This window comes from Platalea leucorodia (genome assembly GCF_965183815.1).
Source record: "Platalea leucorodia genome assembly, chromosome: 18".
Lineage (NCBI taxonomy): Eukaryota > Metazoa > Chordata > Aves > Pelecaniformes > Threskiornithidae > Platalea > Platalea leucorodia.
The window spans coordinates 10,106,910-10,124,525 of record NC_138840.1 but is presented as its reverse complement, the minus strand read 5'-3'; the positions used below and the strand labels follow the sequence as shown (position 1 = coordinate 10,124,525).

At 48.2% G+C, this 17,616-nt stretch overlaps 1 protein-coding gene across 8 annotated transcripts in view; it reads right to left on the bottom strand.

The window, feature by feature from the left end:
- Positions 1–17,616, bottom strand: part of PHACTR4 (phosphatase and actin regulator 4) — a 78,467-nt gene that overhangs the window by 775 nt on the left and 60,076 nt on the right. For 7 of the 8 annotated variants that reach the window (XM_082329790.1, XM_082329792.1, XM_082329794.1 and 4 more), the window contains 12 exons: positions 15,565–15,741; positions 15,040–15,120; positions 11,689–11,853; positions 11,199–11,558; positions 7,130–7,709; positions 6,210–6,433; positions 5,598–5,748; positions 5,166–5,221; positions 4,219–4,280; positions 3,240–3,377; positions 2,469–2,545; positions 1,478–1,841 (listed from right to left, as the gene is read on the bottom strand). In XM_082329790.1, coding sequence (XP_082185916.1) covers positions 1,826–1,841; positions 2,469–2,545; positions 3,240–3,377; positions 4,219–4,280; positions 5,166–5,221; positions 5,598–5,748; positions 6,210–6,433; positions 7,130–7,709; positions 11,199–11,558; positions 11,689–11,853; positions 15,040–15,120; positions 15,565–15,741 — 2,087 coding nt within the window. In that variant the 3' untranslated portion in view covers positions 1,478–1,825. Of the gene's footprint in view, positions 1–1,089; positions 1,842–2,468; positions 2,546–3,239; positions 3,378–4,218; positions 4,281–5,165; positions 5,222–5,597; positions 5,749–6,209; positions 6,434–7,129; positions 7,710–11,198; positions 11,559–11,688; positions 11,854–15,039; positions 15,121–15,564; positions 15,742–17,616 lie in introns of those variants that run through there. The other variant, XM_082329789.1, reaches the window with a different exon arrangement.

Here is a 17,616-nt window from a genome sequence, read left to right as displayed (position 1 = left end):
GACGGACCTACCTAAGCCACCGCCGCTCGTCGCGAAGAAAGAGGCCGAGGGGCGCTCACGCCGCGGTATTTATAGAGCAGGCGGGGGCGGGGCTACAGGCGCATGCGCATGAGCGCCGAGCAAGGGCGGGCAAGCGGCGCGTGCGCGGTGGGACGGCGCGCGCGGGGCCGCGGCCCACCCGCGGTGGTGGAGGCGGCGGTTGGCGCGTGCGCGAGGGGAAGGCGGGAATGGCGGCACCGCCGTACTGCGCTGGAGACGGCACAGATCGGCCCCCAACCCCTCCCCTGGCCGAGGCATTTAAAACACAACCACAAAAGCAGTATAAAAAAATCCTAAAATACTTTTATTCAATAATTAAAATCTGTTGATGAGGAGACTGATATACAATGCAATGATTTAGCCTACAGGCATACTGTACAGGGGGAAGCTGTGAGGGAAGACACCCCCCCCGCCATCTCCCATGGGCAGGCCATGGGGGGCCGGCAGCCCGGGGTACCGACCCTGGCCCGGGTGTTGGCACCGCGGAGGGATCAGCAGCACAGCCGGACGCACCCCGAGCAACAAAAGAGAGGTTTATGAACAAGGCAAGTCCTTCTCTCCATTCCCACACCCTCCTCATCCTGCCATACTCCCTTCTTCACATTAAGTGGCATCTCACACATGGGTTAGGTTTTGTGCATGATACAGCAGTGGCCAATACCAGATTTAATAAAAAAAACCAAAACCAAAAACAAAACAAAACAAACATTCAGGAAGAACCAATATGAGATTATTCTCAGAAGAGAAAGACTATCTTTAAGGTCACTTTTTAAACCTCTTCTTCCCCTCCCTTCCACCCATACAGTGAAATTATCAAGTTTCCAGTAGGTTTAGCTGTAAAAATGAGAAAAGGCAAGTTTCACCCTGATTTGGGAGAGTAAAAAAAACATCTGAGAGGAAGCCATAATATAAAGAATTGACTACTCTCACGGCTTCCCCAAATTAAAAAGATTTAAAAAGGCAACAGTCATTTCCTGGTTCTGTAATTTGTTAAACAAGCCTAGATATCTCAAGACAAGATCTGTTAACATCACAGCAAGTGTGAGAGAGTGGGGAGGGAACGTTTTACACATTTGTGGTTTTCATTTTTCTTTTTTTTTTTTTCTTATTTTTCTTTTTTTTTTTTTTAACAAAAAGATGCAGCATATGTTAATATCTATACAATTCCCTTCCAGGACAACAAACCGTTGGTCAGTAGTGATTCAGGACATTAAGGACATGACAGAGACACAAGCAAAACCAAAAAATTACATCAGTTGTCTGCCAGGTCAGCATCTGCGCCGGGTTCTCTGTACACAGCTAATATACACACATGCTTCCTAGCACATCCACTCGCCATTCCTCAGCTTTCCAACACTAGAGCTGCTATTCCCCACCCCCCACCCCCTTGGTAAGGAGGAGGAAATGAAGGAGTTGCATCCCCTAAAGGAGTACGTACAGCTGACAACTGGGCCTGTCCGGGCTGAGAAAGGGAGCTGGGGAATGAACCGTTCATTCACATGTGCATGGTCTCCTGGCAGAGATGCTGGCGCCAGAGCAGAGGCGTATTGCTGAGCCACACGAGGTATAGTGTTCAGTTCCAGCCTGATGGCACTCGAGACGTGTTTGTTCCAGTGAAATGCTACATTCAGACAGGATTCCCCTTCCCTGGCCGAAAGCCCTTTTCTGGGTATGCTTTGAAGGCAAATCTTGGAAGAGCCAAGGCTCCACCCTCGCTGTATTGCCTACGAGAGGGATACAGAGAACTTCCAGTCCTCTCAGGTCTCTTGCTCCCTTTTTTGGAAGATTATGGTCGATGGTACCTAAAAGCCAAGTGAAAAATCCAAATGTCATCCTTGGAACTCAAGTTAAATGGTTACCGAGGCACTACAGATGGCCAAAAAGAGTAAACTGAATTACCTCTAAACTCTCAGCCCTCAGTGAAGCTGTCAACATCAAACAATTTCACCTCTGCCTTAGAAAGCTCTTGTGCTCCATGCTCATCTTGGCCACACAGTGCAACTGTTGGCGGGGGGAAAGAATCCCTTGGGCCATGATTACTTCATACTTCATGAAGGTTACTTCATAGATAATATCCAAGCTAACTACCAAGGTGTTTTGTGGCTGTAGCTTCTGCTGCATGTGTCCCTAGCCCCAGAAAAGCACACTCCAGCTGCAAGGTCACACTGGTTTCAGGTACACCTCAAACCAGCCACTGGTCACTTCAAGTTTCCAGAATTGAAGCTCCAGTTTAAGGAAGAACAACCCATTTCATACCTGCTACTCCTCCAGTCACCCAACACCACCAAGGCAGAAAGGAACATTAAATCTCCAACTGCTGTACAGGTCATTTTTCTAAGGTTTTAATGTTTTGCCTCTCGGCAGTACCCCTGCAGCACAGCTCTTCCAACACGACTGAAACTCTAAGCGAGTAATGTGTTCTCACTCACCTCGTGAACTGCTTGCTGTCCTCATGGACTTCCATTTCACAGCTCTTAAACTCATTCAGCTCCTTCCGGATGGCAGCCTATGCAAAGAGGGAGAGATCTTTTTTATCTCCTGCTAAGGCATACATATATTACCCTCTCTCCCATCTCAAGTGAGCTCAGACATGGCAAGAAGGTGCTGTATCTCCAACACCCCTGCTCAGGGCTGATCTGTACCACCTTTCAGTGGCGAAGAGTTAAGAGCAGTTTTGATACACAGGGCTGAGTCCCACAGCTCTTTTGGTAAAGGAAGGAGCTCAAGACTGCAGCAGGCGCCCCAGCCTTCACAGTCCATTCACACGAGGCTGAGTTTAATCTGCCCCACCCTCCTGCACACTGTGGGCTGGGCAGTCCCCACAAGTGGCTGGGGAAGACAAGAACAGATCACTTCCCTGCCAGCTTCTTGCCTAGGCCTGCCTCAGTCTGCAAGGAACTGCACCAACGCCCTGCACCTTGCATCCTCTGGTACCACTCAGAAGCTGAGGCAGAGGCCACGCTGGCAGGCAGACCATGCCCGCTTAGACTCCACATCACTGTGGAGGGGGCAGGAAGCAGGGCTGGGTACAGCACCTGTGGGTGAAGGGACACTGGTGGTGCTTGGTGGGGTGGTGGAGGGAAAGATGCAGAGGTGAAGCAAAAGGAACAGAGCAAGTCTCCTTGGCTCATGTCCTTTTGCGTGGGACATCCTGATCTAGCTCCCCTCCCCACACCGGGGGACAGGGCGCTCCCTGTTACCTTGTCAGCTGGTGTTAGCTTTGTCCATGGCTTATCTGCTCGCCGGTCATAGTCTTGAGCATCTGTTACTTCCACATATTCGTTAAACCTCAGGATCTTCCTGGCCTGCAGCTCTGCCACTGTAGGCCTTTGGCTAAGCTGAACACCAGCAAGAACAAAAAAAAGTTAGTTTGTGCCTTGTCCACAGAAGCAGTTTCAGGACTAAGCATCCCAAGCAAAACTAGAACCAGTTCCCTCACTGGGCCTGAATGACAGATACTACTAGGTCCTGCTCACAGCCTGCAAGGGAACAAAGCCTTGCAGGAGAGCAAACCCTCTTACAGACAGTGTAATCTCATTTGGATCATGAGGCCAAGCTAGGGCACAACCAAGGCCACACTGCCAAGGAGAAGGAAGACACTGAGGGGTTTGGGAACAGCCGTTACAAGGGTCAACCCTGTGTGACACCCCTAAACCAAGCAAGCCCATTCCCCAACTTCAGCAACGGCAGCACTCACATTTCATACCCACAGGCCCTTGGGAAATTTTTCCCAGCCATGAGTAACAACCACAAGTTAACTCTGACGTAATAGCTAAAAGCAGCTGTTGCTCTGCTCAGCTTCCCCCACACTGCTGTTACTTTAGAAATGAATTTTGGGGAGCCTAGTGTGAAAGTTGTGGCCACTGAAGTACTGTGTTAAAACAGCCAGGCCAGCACCAGCAAACCTTTCAAGTGCCAGGTGCCAAATTTAGTTCTCACCTAGCTTGTTATGCTTGATGCCAGCTCAGATCTATCACTGACAAATGTGGCTGCAGTGCCAATGGCTCACTGTTGGTGACAGTCCACGTTCCAAAGTCACTGCAGTCAGAGGGCACTGGGGACACTTACACAATAGCCCCATGACTTCACCCACAGCAAGGTACCTATGATATGCTCATAGCCACCACCATCCCCGACAGCTCTGCCAGATGGCGATCACAGCACGGAGGCCAGCAGTACCTTTCTGGTGAGCCTGCGTTTGATCTCTCGCTTCTCAGCTTGACGGTCAGCTTCATTTTTCGCTGCCAAGGGAAAAAAATTTTTCCTGTAAGCATCACAGGCTTTGGAAAGTGCTTTCTGGACTTGAACAAAGGAGAGTATTGAGCTATATCAGATTATCTACGTATCTGAAAGCTCACTGTGGCATGTCTGCACTTATGACAGGCAGAGAGCGCAGTCCAACTTGACACCCTTACTCACCAAGCACCCCCCTGCCTGACAGTGGCAATATGGGCCTTTACACAACCCGACTGAGTCATTCTCTCCAGCCTTGTGTATGTTAAAGATTAATGGCCATATTGTCAAAATACATCCAAGCCACTTTGCAGATTACTCCTCCCCAAAGCTATTATACTAATAGTTTAAAGAGAATAACAGCACAGATAAATATTTTAAATGGAAACTTCCTGAACTGACATTTCCCTTTCCTCAAGTTGTTTATTTAAAACTTTTGCAGAGCAAGGTATGGCCAAGAGAAACACTACTGACTGAGCAACGAACTACTGCTTTTTGGATCATGCAATACAATGCTATAATGTCTGGACCACAAATAAAAGTCCAGCCCAAACACGAACACCTTTAACAGTCCTTGCTGTATAACACCAGGGCCTTAACCAGTTCACATACCTTCCCCTGAGGTGTCAGGCAGGGGACAGGTAGCCTTTCTATAATATGATGCTTTGAATTGTATTGCTTGGTACCACTGCTAAGGTCTGATTTTATCCAGAGCCAGTTTCCAACTGTAACGAGGTACTGGGAAAAATTAGTGGAACTGCTTTACTATAGCGATATAACCAAAGCACAGTCCCCTATCACTACATTTCAAGCAGATTCCAGGAACACCTGGTCTAAGATGTTAAAGGCAAACTTATTTTATTACTTAGGACCACTAGAGAAGCATTACTCACGTTGAAGTATGTTCCTCTGCTCCAGTTCTTCTGCTGTTGGTCTCTGACTCAGTCGCCTAAAGAAAAGCATTGACAAGTGTGTAATGTTTTATCTGGTCATTCATCAGTATGGGATGAAGAATGCAACTGCTTGGTTTCAGTGCACTGGAAAGCCTCCTTGACACCCCTCATTCACCAGTGGAGATCACTGCTGCCCAGTTCTACACTCTCCTCTGCTCAAACAGCTGTTCACCCACAGGCACTGGTTTGGAAAGCGCTACAGCCTCTCAAAAGCTGAGAGGCAACTTCACAGGGAACTCAAGGAGATGGCAGAGCCTGGACTATCAGCAGCCCCAGCTTAATCCACCACCTAATGCATCAGCACTCCATCTGTCCTCATCTTTAGCTATGCCCACAGCTCAGTCATAACACCCTCCCCTCCATTCTTCATACCTGATCAGCGTCGTCCCAATCTGGTGCCGAATTTCGTTCCACTCCTCCTTGCTCTTCCGAGGGAAGACAATCTTCTCCTCCTGCGGCGTGGTTGTGTTCCCCAGCTTTATAGCTAGCGTGTCTTTCCTCTTCACTTTGTTAGCCAGTGTGCCTGAGGGGAGGAAGAGCAACGGGATGCGACTGAAGACTGCAGTGCCTGAGCACAGAGATATGAGCCACGTGCCCCTGGCAGTTGTGCTCTCCCCTGGAGCTTGCTTTCCAAGCTCTGCACTACAGCTCCAGAGCTAGCCAGAGCTAGCCACTACAGCAACAGCCAGCATTTCTGCTTGATGCCTACACGCTCACCTAATGCTATCCCACCTGAAGGGGTGGGACAGCACAAGCTGTTGCAGGAGCCATCTGCAACTGGAGAGGGTGCATCTCAGCAGATGAGCCTACAGGTTTGGCTGTAGAGCCTTTGAAAAAGTGAGGAAGAGGACATGTGGTACATCATGAAACCAAGAACCAGCTGCTTTGAAGCACTGTGTGAACTAGCTCTTTGATCCAGATCTCAATACAGCCAGGCACGAGTTCAGCAGAGAAAAAAAGCCAGCTGCAATGTCAAAGCCTTACTGTTATGGCTTTCATCATCTTCCTCATCCTCATCATCTTTGTACAGGATGGGCCCCTCCGAGTCAGAGTCACTCATCCCTTCATCTCCTTCGTGCTCCTCTGGCAGGACCTGGGGTACCGGTTTTGGGATGACTGTGACAGATGGCACATCTCCAATATACACACGAGGGCCCAAATTCTGCTCCTCTTCCTGGTCGTCATCTTCCTCTTCCTCATCGTCTGGACTAACGAGAAGCATACTATTACATCTCTTAACACATGCCACAAGGGCTGGGGAATACCCCTGAGATCAACACCTTGTTAGCTCTCCTCAGCCCGTAGAAGGCAGGTCTGTGGGTAGCCCAGGAACCAGAGATGCAAGAAGCCCCCCCACGATCCTGCACCATCCCCTCTCTCCAAAGCACAGAGAGCTCTGGCAGAGGAAATGACAGAGGCAGGTTCTTTGCAAAACCAAACAGCCCTCTTACCCCCTACTTTGGGACTTGCAATTTCAACTCTGTTATAATACAAGAGAGTCCTTTTCCCACTTCTGTTTTGCAAAATGAAAGGCTAAGGAAGGCCACAAATGGATGAAATCCAGGATCGTATTTTGTCTTGGTGCAATTAAAGACAGGCCAGGCCTGGATTCCTGGAATCAGTCTGTGTTTGTAGTCTGGAACCCATTTCCCCTTGTGAGCAATAAAATCCCAGAACCAGGGTTAATTTCATGAGGAAGATGCACTGGCCCCCTAAGAGCCTGAAACACAGATTCAGCCAACAGGCAAAACAGTTTCTAGGCTGTCGCAAAAAACAGCAAAGAAACCAGCCCTGCCCACAGCCCTCCTCACCATCACAGCCTCGCAGAAGCAGGGAGTACGACACCAACATGTCAGAGTCGTACTGCACACATGTTACTGCACACATGTACAGGAGGTACTCACACTTTCAGCATCTCAATGGTGACAGGCAGGGACCTGGTCCTGCCCAGGGTGCCACTGTCTTCTCCAAAGCCATCGTTCTCGAAGAGCAGCGAGTGAGCCCTGTGCGACCCCTCGGCAGGCGGGGTGACAGGCAGAGGACTGGCCAGAGCCTGCTGGATACGGATGTGCAATGGGATTTGGGGCAGGCGAGGCAGCACGTGAGGTTCGCCAAACCCTTGCTCTGCCACCCTCTTCGACACTTCCAAGGGCCTGAAGTCTTCAGGAGGAGGAGTTGTCTCTTTGGGTAGGTCCAGGGAGCGCGGAGGGTCCAAGACAGGGGTGGAGGCAGGCAAGGGCATGCGCGGAGGTTCAGGTGGTATGTGCATGGGCAGCGGCGGTGAAGGCGAGGGTGGCGGGTAAGCAGAGGTCATGTGCATCGGTATCAGTGTGGGGCGGTTAGCTGTCACTGTCCTGTCAGTCGGGGTCTTACAAGTGATAGCTGCCTCTGGCGTGTTGTTAGGCAGGAGGCCTCTCTTCGGTGGGAGAGGAGGTGAAGGCTTGGACAAGCCTGTACCACTGTTCATTGCTTGAGAAAGTTCAGCTGAAAATAAAAACCACAAAAGCCACTATATTTAACAGGGCATTTTCCAGATGTCCTTCACCAGTGTGGAATAAGGATGGCAAAGCACTCAGAGCCTTGGACCAAGCAATCTCTGCTGCTTTTCTGCTAGAGCACAGTGCCAGAAATAACCAGGTTGCAAGCCTCTAGTTTGTCCTTCCTGCAGCAAAGGTAAGACTTGGAGAGCAGCCAGAAACAAGCAGGCTGGGAGAGGTCTGTGCATCCTGCTGCTTTGGAGAGTGAGAAACAGCACCAGCCCTCAAGTGACAGCAGATGGAGCTCACCCAGATCAGCATGCTGCCTCAGCCAAGGAACGCAGGTATGTAGGGCACTTTATGGCTATATTTACAGCATCAGTTTGCAAAGGGATCTGAGACATCAGGACACCCCAGACTCCGGTTGTGTTAATGGATCCCTTGCACATTAAAAAACTTTTTGGGAAGTCTCACTCAAAGACAAAAGTCAGCAGAACAGTAAGCAGCAATGTGCTCTCCCCATTTCCATTCATCTGTCAGACCCAGCCCAAGAACACCTTGCTGTCAGCAGCTCCTGCCTGTTTGAAGATGAGGTTCTGCTCTACTCCCTCTGCACTCTGTTCCTTAAGCCCCACATAAGCTTCTCCGCAACTACAAAATAACTAGCAAAACTTCCAAAAATACTTTAGAGCTTTGAGTCTACATAGAGTTTGTCTGCTGTGTGGGAAAGAGGGAGAAATGGAGACTGCGTCATATGGAAAACGCCTGCAGCAGGTAATGTCACATTCCTAGAACACCCTTTGGTTCCTAGGGAAGAAGTTGCACCAGCAAAGACTACTCTTGTTTTCTAAGTTTGTAGCCTTTAACATTCATGCATCGATGCCTTCTTGGGCTTGGAAAGGTTTTGCCCACCTGCTTGAAGAGGATCAGATTTACTGCACATTTCACCTAGAGCGGTCACACAGCAGAGGCCCCAGCACGGAGCTGGGAGGAATCCGCAGTACCAGACACCACAAGAGGGTGCTGCAAGCGGAGAGTGTTTCACCAAGATAAGGCGGCATAACAGGAGAGAGGTGGGCACATTTTTGGGATGTTTAGCATTTTCAGACTTTCCCCTTGTAGACCAAGGGCCAGATTGTGCAAAACACTGAGTGCCCTCAGCTCCCATCAACTTCAGCCCAGAGAGATTCCAGTATCTCCTCAGCAGTGTTCGATGCCTGGCAGGACCAGGCTCGAGTCACCTTTGGGTAATGATAGACAGATTTTGAAAGGGGCCAAGTAGTTGGCAGAAGGGAGAGGAAACAGAAAAGGGCTGGGCACTGCTCAGAGCACCCTCCTGAGCCAGCCTGTCTCCCTTCAGTGCAATAAACCCAGTGCAACGACTGGCACCACCTCTTATGACATGCCACTGCAGCCAGATCTGGTGCTATAGCACAGGCTACAGTAACTGTGGCCCCCGAAATGTGTCTGCGGCACCAAGCACCAGGGCTGCTGCCAAGCTCCCAGCCAGCAGGACAGCACCATTTGCCCTGCTTGCTTTTTCAAGCTGATGCTGATTAAATTCCCACTCCCCATAAGCAAGTGTTTCCCGAGTCTTATTTTCAGCTACTGCATCAGACACACGAGAACTGCTCAGAGAAGGAACATAAGGGAACACCTTCACGAGGGAACAAAGGGGCGATCTGCACATTAGCAGTCCTCCCCTGCCTTAGGTTATAATAGCAGCACAAAAGCACATACATGCCCGAGTCAGAGCATACATCAAAGACCTGCGGAGAGCTCGTGAAGCCAATTTCACTGCTGCCGTTTATCCACAGAAACAAAACAAGGCTCACATAGGAATGGCTGCATGCATGCTGCAGTTACAGCTCCATCGCCGCAGTTACAGCTCCATTGTGCCGGATGCACGGCCCCACAGAGAGCTGCAAAGTCTCTCTCTGCGTCCGCATTCTCATCCAGGAGACAAAAGAGGGGCTGGCTGCTCTGGTCTCCTCCACACCCCCACAGCTGCAGGTGCACTGAGCCCAGTCCTGAACATATGTTTAAAAGACTGCAGTCTCCAGCCACATTTTTTGTTCCACAAGTACCTCCTGCAATTAGCACTGGGGCATTTCAAACACCATCTGTGATGTGCGCAAGCAGCTTAAAGAAAACAAGAAAGTATTTAATCGAGTGCTCAGGCATGGTCAGACTAATCAAGCTGGTCGGGCATACAGGAGTGTTTAAGACCATATCAAGGTTGCTTGCAAAACCTGCTAGAGCAAGAAGAAGCCCCAAGAAGAACAGAGTGATGCAGTTTGTACTGAAAGCAGTGGCCCAGGCTCCTTCAGATAGTAACTTGCACACAGTCTAAGCTTCTACCACTGCCTCCCAAACCACACCTGGGTAACGCCTCCAGTTTCTGTGATAACAGTGGAGACCTGTCTGATATGCCCAGGAACCTCCCTCCTGATCTGTACCAGCCTCTGCTAATCCAATCCAAAGATTAGCAGGTGGTCTGTGAAATATGAACGGCCATCAACTGGATGGAAGCTGTCTCATTTACTCCAGCAATGTTGCATCTTTAAGACCTCTAAAATTCCTAAAGAGAGCATGGACTCATTCAGCTTTAAATAAACTCTCCCCAGATCTTCTGCTTAGAAAAGTTACAGAGATAAAGATATTTAATTCTTTAAGTGGGAAGATTCAGCTCAAATTACAGTTGAGCTGATTTATCCATGGGACAAGACTTGAAGACAAGATTAATATGGCAATACCCTAGCCACAGACCTTAGAGAAGGTGCCTGAGTATAACCAGGGAAGTCTGAATTATCCCTGCCAGCTCCTAGCCTCTCTGCACTAAGCGGAAACCACACGGCCCAGCAGTAACAGCCATAACAGACATTGTTTGGTGTGACATGGGTTGTTGGGTTTTTTTGTTTGTTTGTTTTGTTTTTGTTTTGTTTTGTTTTGGGGGGGGTGGGGGTGTTTTTGGGGTTTTGTTGGTTTGTTTTGTTTTCCCCCAAAGACCAGCTGAAAGCATCAATTCTCACTGACCATAGTCTCACAAAGCAAAAATCTCATAAGCCATCAACCAGTCCCAGCTGTCCACAGCTGAATCCCAGCCCTCAGTGAAGCATCAACATTCAAAGACATTGTCTTACAATTGACAGAGAAATGCCTTCCCCTCTCCTTGCACCACCCCCACTCCTGCCAAAAGCAGGCAGGGATTCCCTCCTGCAGGTAGCTGTTGGTAACATGCATGTCTGACAGATTGGATGGCTCACAGCAGAAGACTCCAGTAATTACATTGTTCTCAGCACACGTGTGCCCTGGCTAAACACTGGCAGATCTTCTGAGTCCAAACTGGAGTGTATTCAGGAAAGATGGTCAGACATTCATGATACAACATTTGCTACATCATACTAAAAATCTGCCCTTACAAAGGGAAGAGACTTTCAGAGCAAGGGCTCCAGAACATCCCAGGGTACAAAAATCAGCTTATGGAGGCACTTACCTATTACTGAGTTACTATTTCTGTTGACAGGTTTGGGAGGAGGGACGGGAGGTTGTTTGGCAGGAGCTGTGCTGGTTGTACTCGTGGGAGCAGTAGTGTTGGCACTGGCAAGAGCAGGGGGCAGAGTCCTGGGGGCTGGGGAAGGGGCAGCTGTGGAATTGACTGTCTTTGCTGCCACGGGAGCTGTAGTGGAAGGTGCAGTTTTTGCAGTGCTGCTGGCAGGCGTTGGATCCTTTGCCTGCGCTTCGTTTGCCTCCTGGGAAGTGGAGGGAGGTCTTTTTGGAGGAAGCAGAGGCTGTCGGGGTACATACGGCTCCTGAGGTGGTTCCAGTTCGGGCCCAGAGTGGCTGCTGGATGAGCCTGCAAAGTGAGACAGCTCAGTTTAAGAGACTGGAGGGCCCAGAGCAGGGTGGGAAGAATCAGGTGAGAATTCACAACTGGTCATGAGAGAATCTGAAGCAGCCGATTTTGTACACATCTGGTTTCTTACCCTGCCTTTTCTTTGGTTCCTCAGCTGGAACAGGCTTCCTAAGGCTGGACGGCTTTGTGGCCTCTTCCTCGTGGCTGGCTAGGTTACAAACCCCGGGACCACCGATTGGAACTGTGTGGCCATTCTTCAGTGCAGGTGGGTTCAGCTTGTCTGGTTCTTCACCATCTGCAAGGGGACGGGAGGGGAGAGAAGCAAACAGAAAACACTCAGAAAGCACAAGACGAAGGAGACATGGCTGAGCTGACTGAACTGCCATTGATCTTGCACCAACTTCTCTCTGGCTTCTGAAACAGCTGGTCTTCAGTCTAGCTTCTGCAGAGGAGAGCACAGCAACACCAACTAGCTGAAGCCGAGTGCGCTTGATTTCATTATCAACAAGCAAAACAGTATAGCACTGTATCCCATCAAGTGTTTTTCTTCTTCAGCAGCCTCTTAATCTACCACCTTGTTTAGAAAGAATGCTACTGCATTTAAGACTAGTATGCCCAATGCTGTGCCACAGCCCAAAGAAGGTGCAATTGCAGTTAAAAACCTCCAGCAGCTTCTGTATCTACCCACCACTACAGAGCATTCATAAATTCTCTGCTGCAATACAAAATACAACACTAGACAAGTAATCTAGTGGACATGCAATAATAGATTTTGATTAAGTCTTAAAATTAGTTGAAGCACCTCTATTTTCCTTCTGTTTCTATCCTGAATTTGGCACCAAAAAAAAAAAAAAAAATCACTCTTCTACCCAAAACATCCCACAGTAAGGCATATTTCCTTACTTTTTTACCTTTGTTTTAATCAGATGTAACGATACCTCTCCAGAATCTGATGTAGTTCATCTTGACTATTTCTGCTTTTACAGATGGACTTTCTCAAATGTTAGAAGCAAGACCTCTTTTGGAAAAAAAAAAAAAAAAACCAAAAAAAAAAACCAAAACACCATCCTCTTTTCAGCCCATGCTTTTGAGAGCACTTAATGCCCTGGTCACAATGAGGAAATACTCAACCATTCTCTGCCTCTGTAATTGCCCTGACAGGACAAACTCTTCATAATATTATTCCCCAAATCAGACTTAGCATCCACTCTAACAGGGCATTGCCCATTTTGACTGCTTTCCAACTCAAGAAAACTTGAATAGATACATCACCAATTTGATTAAAAATCCTTAGCATTTTCAGGCTACCATCTCTCAAGCAATTGCAGTGTATGGCACCATGGGCCTCCCAGGTGTCAGACCCCGGCATGGTCTGTTGCTCTGATTTTTCATGATTTATTCCACTGCCCTCTTCACCTCTACTCTCCTCCACAAGGTATTACCTCCCCTTCCATAACCTGGTGTTATTCAGAAGCTGAAAACAAAGATGCCAAGAAGCCAAAAGCTCCCCAGCCTCTCTTTTCTGCAAAAAATAGCCTTGGTTCCTGAGAGGAGAGGGAAGACAGCTCTGCCTCACTTGCTTAGCTGCCCTTCCCTGAAATGCAGGAAGTACTGACAGCAACAAGAGGGAGTTTCCTCCCCAGCCAGGGCTGAAACTCAAGAGGTGAGCTGGAGCTTTTTATAGCAGCAATTGCCTCTGGCTAGCTGAAGTTTTCAGCAAGAGAGACAGGAACGCTATGATCTACCTTTCCTTACCATTCAAACCTTGCATGTCCTTCTCTGGCAGGGAGCTGCAGCATGTGCAGAATGCTCCCGATGGCCTTCTCACACCACCTTACTCTTGACTTCAGTTCCAGTGACCTCCTTCAAGGTCAAGATAGTCCAATGCTATCTTTTCTTACTGTGAGCCCAGCACAACCTGCTGACCACCAGCCCAGAGAGCAGCAGGGCCTCCTCTCCCAGCTGCACTGGGTTTAAAAGCCTCCACTATACCTCTTCCCTACCTCCTCACTCACTCGTTTCAAAGGGTTTCCAGCGTTTTTTTCCCCTAAGAACTTGCCTAAGAAAATTAACTGACCTTGTAAGAGCAGGTTTTAAAATTGCAAGTAAATACAATAACCTACCACCACCATCTTATAACTGCCCAAGTGTCAAACTCATAGAAGGGATTAAGATAATGCGCTTTCTAATCTAACCCTCCTGACAATACTGACTTCTCCCTCATACCTCGGGTTTGCACTTTGTCCAGATTATAGCCATCTTCTGTTTCTTAAGCCAGATCAGATGACTCAAAGCAGAAAATAATTCCATCTCTTAGCCATGCTTCTGTTACACCCTTACAGTTTGGAAGATCTTTCCTCTGTCATCTTTAGTTAGAAGTTTGTTACCCAAAGCCTTTGATCTCTCTTCCATGGTTTCATCCTGTGACCTCATACAGTTTTGTACTCCAGAGAACTCTTCCTCCAGCCCAGCATTTACACCCTCGGGTAGTTGTAGATGGCTTTCATCAACAAACAACTGTGTTAAGACTTTTCCTCTCAGTTTTGCTTTCAGCGGTTTGGTCTGATAACCACTTTTTCACCTCCACTTTTCCACTTTGCATCTTTCTTAGAAGAACCCTGAAATTTGCATTAGGTTAAGGCTGCCTCTGCAGTATGACTTTCGAGGTACAATTATACATCACTCTAAGCCAAAGACCACGCTGCCACCCAGACAGCTCCCACCATATGTTCCTGCCCCCTCCCTTGTACCTACATCACCCAACACGCAGCCAGGTGACTAGATGGTGAACTGATCTGCCTGAAAAGTTATTTTAGCAAGATGGCCCCAACTCAAAGAGACACCAGGGATAACAGAAAAGGGGATAAGACTTCTTTGACAGCAGGGTAAGCTTCAATAAGCTTAGTTGTGACTAACTATGACACCATACCACGAAGCATCTTGTCTATAACGCTTTGAGGAAATGCCCCTACCCAGGCAGCTCAAAAGTCATCAGTTGGCTTCTTTTTCCAAGCCTAAGGCCTTTGAACCTGAGCTCCAGGGTCAGCGGCTCTCCCACAGTGGTTAGAGTGCAGTCTGGAGCATGATCAGAACAAGCCAGAGACAGTGAGCGCAAGTGTGATGGAGGAGCTTAGCAGGACAAGACAAGGCAGCTGGAGCAGACACGTACAAGAGGGACAGGATAGGAAGTGACACACAGAACAGCCCTTCCCTCCCCACTGGCAGCAAACAGGAAGATGTCCAAGACAGGCATTGCACTTTCTTAGCAACATCTTCCTAACTGAAGAGGCTGCCTTCCTTGCCATGTGCAAAAGTCAGATGAGAGAGCATATTGAAAAGAGCAAGACAGACAGGAATCACATTAGCAAAGAGCCCTTAAATTTCTCTCCCAAAAAAGAATGGCTCCAAGGGTGAGGTTTTGCCAGAGGAAGATCAGCTACACAGAACACAGACAGGAGGAGAAGTTCATTTGCAGACTCACCCTGCTCAGGGTCTTCCAACAGAACCCCTCTTTTTACCAGCTCCTCTCTTGGCTTTCGCATAGAAATCTTTCGTTCTAAAACTGATATTAAATTGAAAAAAGGCACTCAGAAAACAGGGTATGCTAGAAGTTCAAGAAGATACTTTTTTAAAGGGATCCTCCGGATGAAATAAAAGGGCTTCAAATTTCACTGGTTTTTGCATGGATTAAGAGGAGGGAGGAGGGACTGCATGTTCAGGCCTGCACTTCACATTAGATTGGTGATCGTGGAGCAAACCCTCCCTCCCCACAGCTGCTTGGGGAGGTTCTTTGTAAGAAAAGAATTTGTTTGTCTCAAACTGCTGCTCCATGGCAAGGTGTTTCTGGAGAGACTGCAGGTGCCAGCCCATCACCAAAGTCACATTTTGGTTCTTACGCATGTCAGCACTCAGGCTTGTGACAGCAAGCCCTTCTCACTAGCCAGATGGCTAATGGCAGGTTTCCCAAGCAGAGGAAGGGACTCCCACCCAGCCCTGATTACGCTACCTTCCGAAGTCTCCTTAAATTTGTCACTGCTTTTCTTTTTCCTCCACTTCCAGGGTTTGAAGATCTTGCCAAAGCTTGAAAACTTGCTTTTCCTCTTTGTAGGAGGTGTGGTGTCACCTGATTCCAAAACGTCTACCCCCATGCCAGCATCAGTTGGGGGGTGATCCACCTCTTCGGCTGCACAGGAAAGAATAAAGAAGTTACCTTCCTGCTGCAGATAACAGCTACCACGTCCCACCAGCCTGCTCCTTGCACACTGTGAAACGGTGGCGCACGTTCATGCAAAGAAGGTAGCAAGGCTCCATGCCTTCATGTAACCCGTCAGCATTTCACATTAGCTTAGGGAGACAACAGTGGGGTTTCCAACGTTAACAGTGCAAAGCGTAACTGATAAGAGGGTGTCTAGTGAAACAAGGATTAGTTTAAATTTGCAGTGTCACAGCTTCACCCAAGGAACACAAATCACTTTGCTGCAGTTTCTCATCTTAAGCTGGAAGCAACTGGTGCTAGACACAAGTAATTACATGAAGACAAATACCTTCCAGACTGCAGAGCTGACTTCCATGACTGTCTAACCACACTGAAATTACCAGACCCATTACAACAGCTATATGTGCTAGAACTTAGCCTCTCTGATTTTTCCCCTCTATAAATAAGGCCAGCAACACTGGCCAAGAGCAACAACTACACAGGAAAGCAACACAATACAGGCCTGCACTCCACCTACTGTACTCAAAGTCTCTGGAGAACAACACAAGAAGGACACGGAGGCGGGAAGAGACACGCAAAAAAACCCAACTTGCTGCAACAAAAAAGCTCATAAAGAAATAACTTGTGAAGAACCACCAGAACATGAAACGCTAAGCTGGTGACTGTCAATTCTGGCTTGCCTAGCATTGCTGCTTTCTGGGTATCTGATGAAACATAAGGGAACACTTACAATCAGCAGAACCTAGCAATGCCTGCAAAAAACTAGAAATCAGAGTGCACACAACCTAAGTGAAGCCAGCTGGTGGCCTGCTTCATGGTCTTAATTTACAGACCGAGAATCCCTTGGCTTCAGCACTGCAAAAGCAGGAGCACCCAAGCTGTGTCACAGAACTCCGTGAAAACATGCAGTATCGAGAACAGAGCCTCAAGACTTCCTAGAGTCCTACAGTGCAGTCCTGCCAAACACCGCATACCACAGGCTGAGGTGCCGTCTTGCAAATTGCACTTGCGCGTCTTATTTTTGAGCCTCTAAGTCAAATGTTCTGGAGTTTGAAAGCCTTTTGGGATCACAAAAGACCTTTCAGTCAACTTCAGACAAGCCTCTATGATGTGCCTGCAGAAAAGACAATACACTGTAGGCCACGGAGAAAGTTCAGCCAAGAATCCCATCTCCTGAGTCTAAGAGACTGGGAAAAGAATTTTAAGGGAAAGCCATTTTGCACATAGGACAGAGCTAATAATGTATCTGCTATAGCCTACAAATATCCAACCAAGGATACAGACCCAGATGTGAAAAAGGAGATTCCTGTCAACATGGGGAAAAGCAGATTCAGGACAGGGAAAAATAAAAAACCAAACAGGACAAAATGAGTTGTTTGGTGGAGCTCTACCTGCAACCCTGTAGTGCTTGCTACCACGAGATTTCAGACCTCAAGGAGCATCAAGCACTGGGAGCCCCAGCCACGGACTCCCGAGCAGCCTCAGGCCAACTGGGCTAGGGACAGGCTGTCACTGTGCAACACTGCAGGACGGAGAGACCCCCATTTTTCAGTCTGAGCACAAATGATCTTAGGGAAGAGACAAGCAACAGAGACTATCCTAGCAGCACAAGGGAAACCAGAGAGCATTTCAGTAGGGGGATCTAGATCACGTGCGAGAAGTGTAGTCTTTAACCAAATGACGAAGGAAGAGGAAAATCAGCCCAGGACTTCAGTTTACTGAGAGACTGAAGTGGCAAGAAAGCACCACTGTGCTAACCAGCAAGGGAAAAAAAAAAAAAAAAAAAAAGGCTTTTCAAAGCTAATTGTGGCCATTTCGGACTTTACCCAAAATGCATGACCC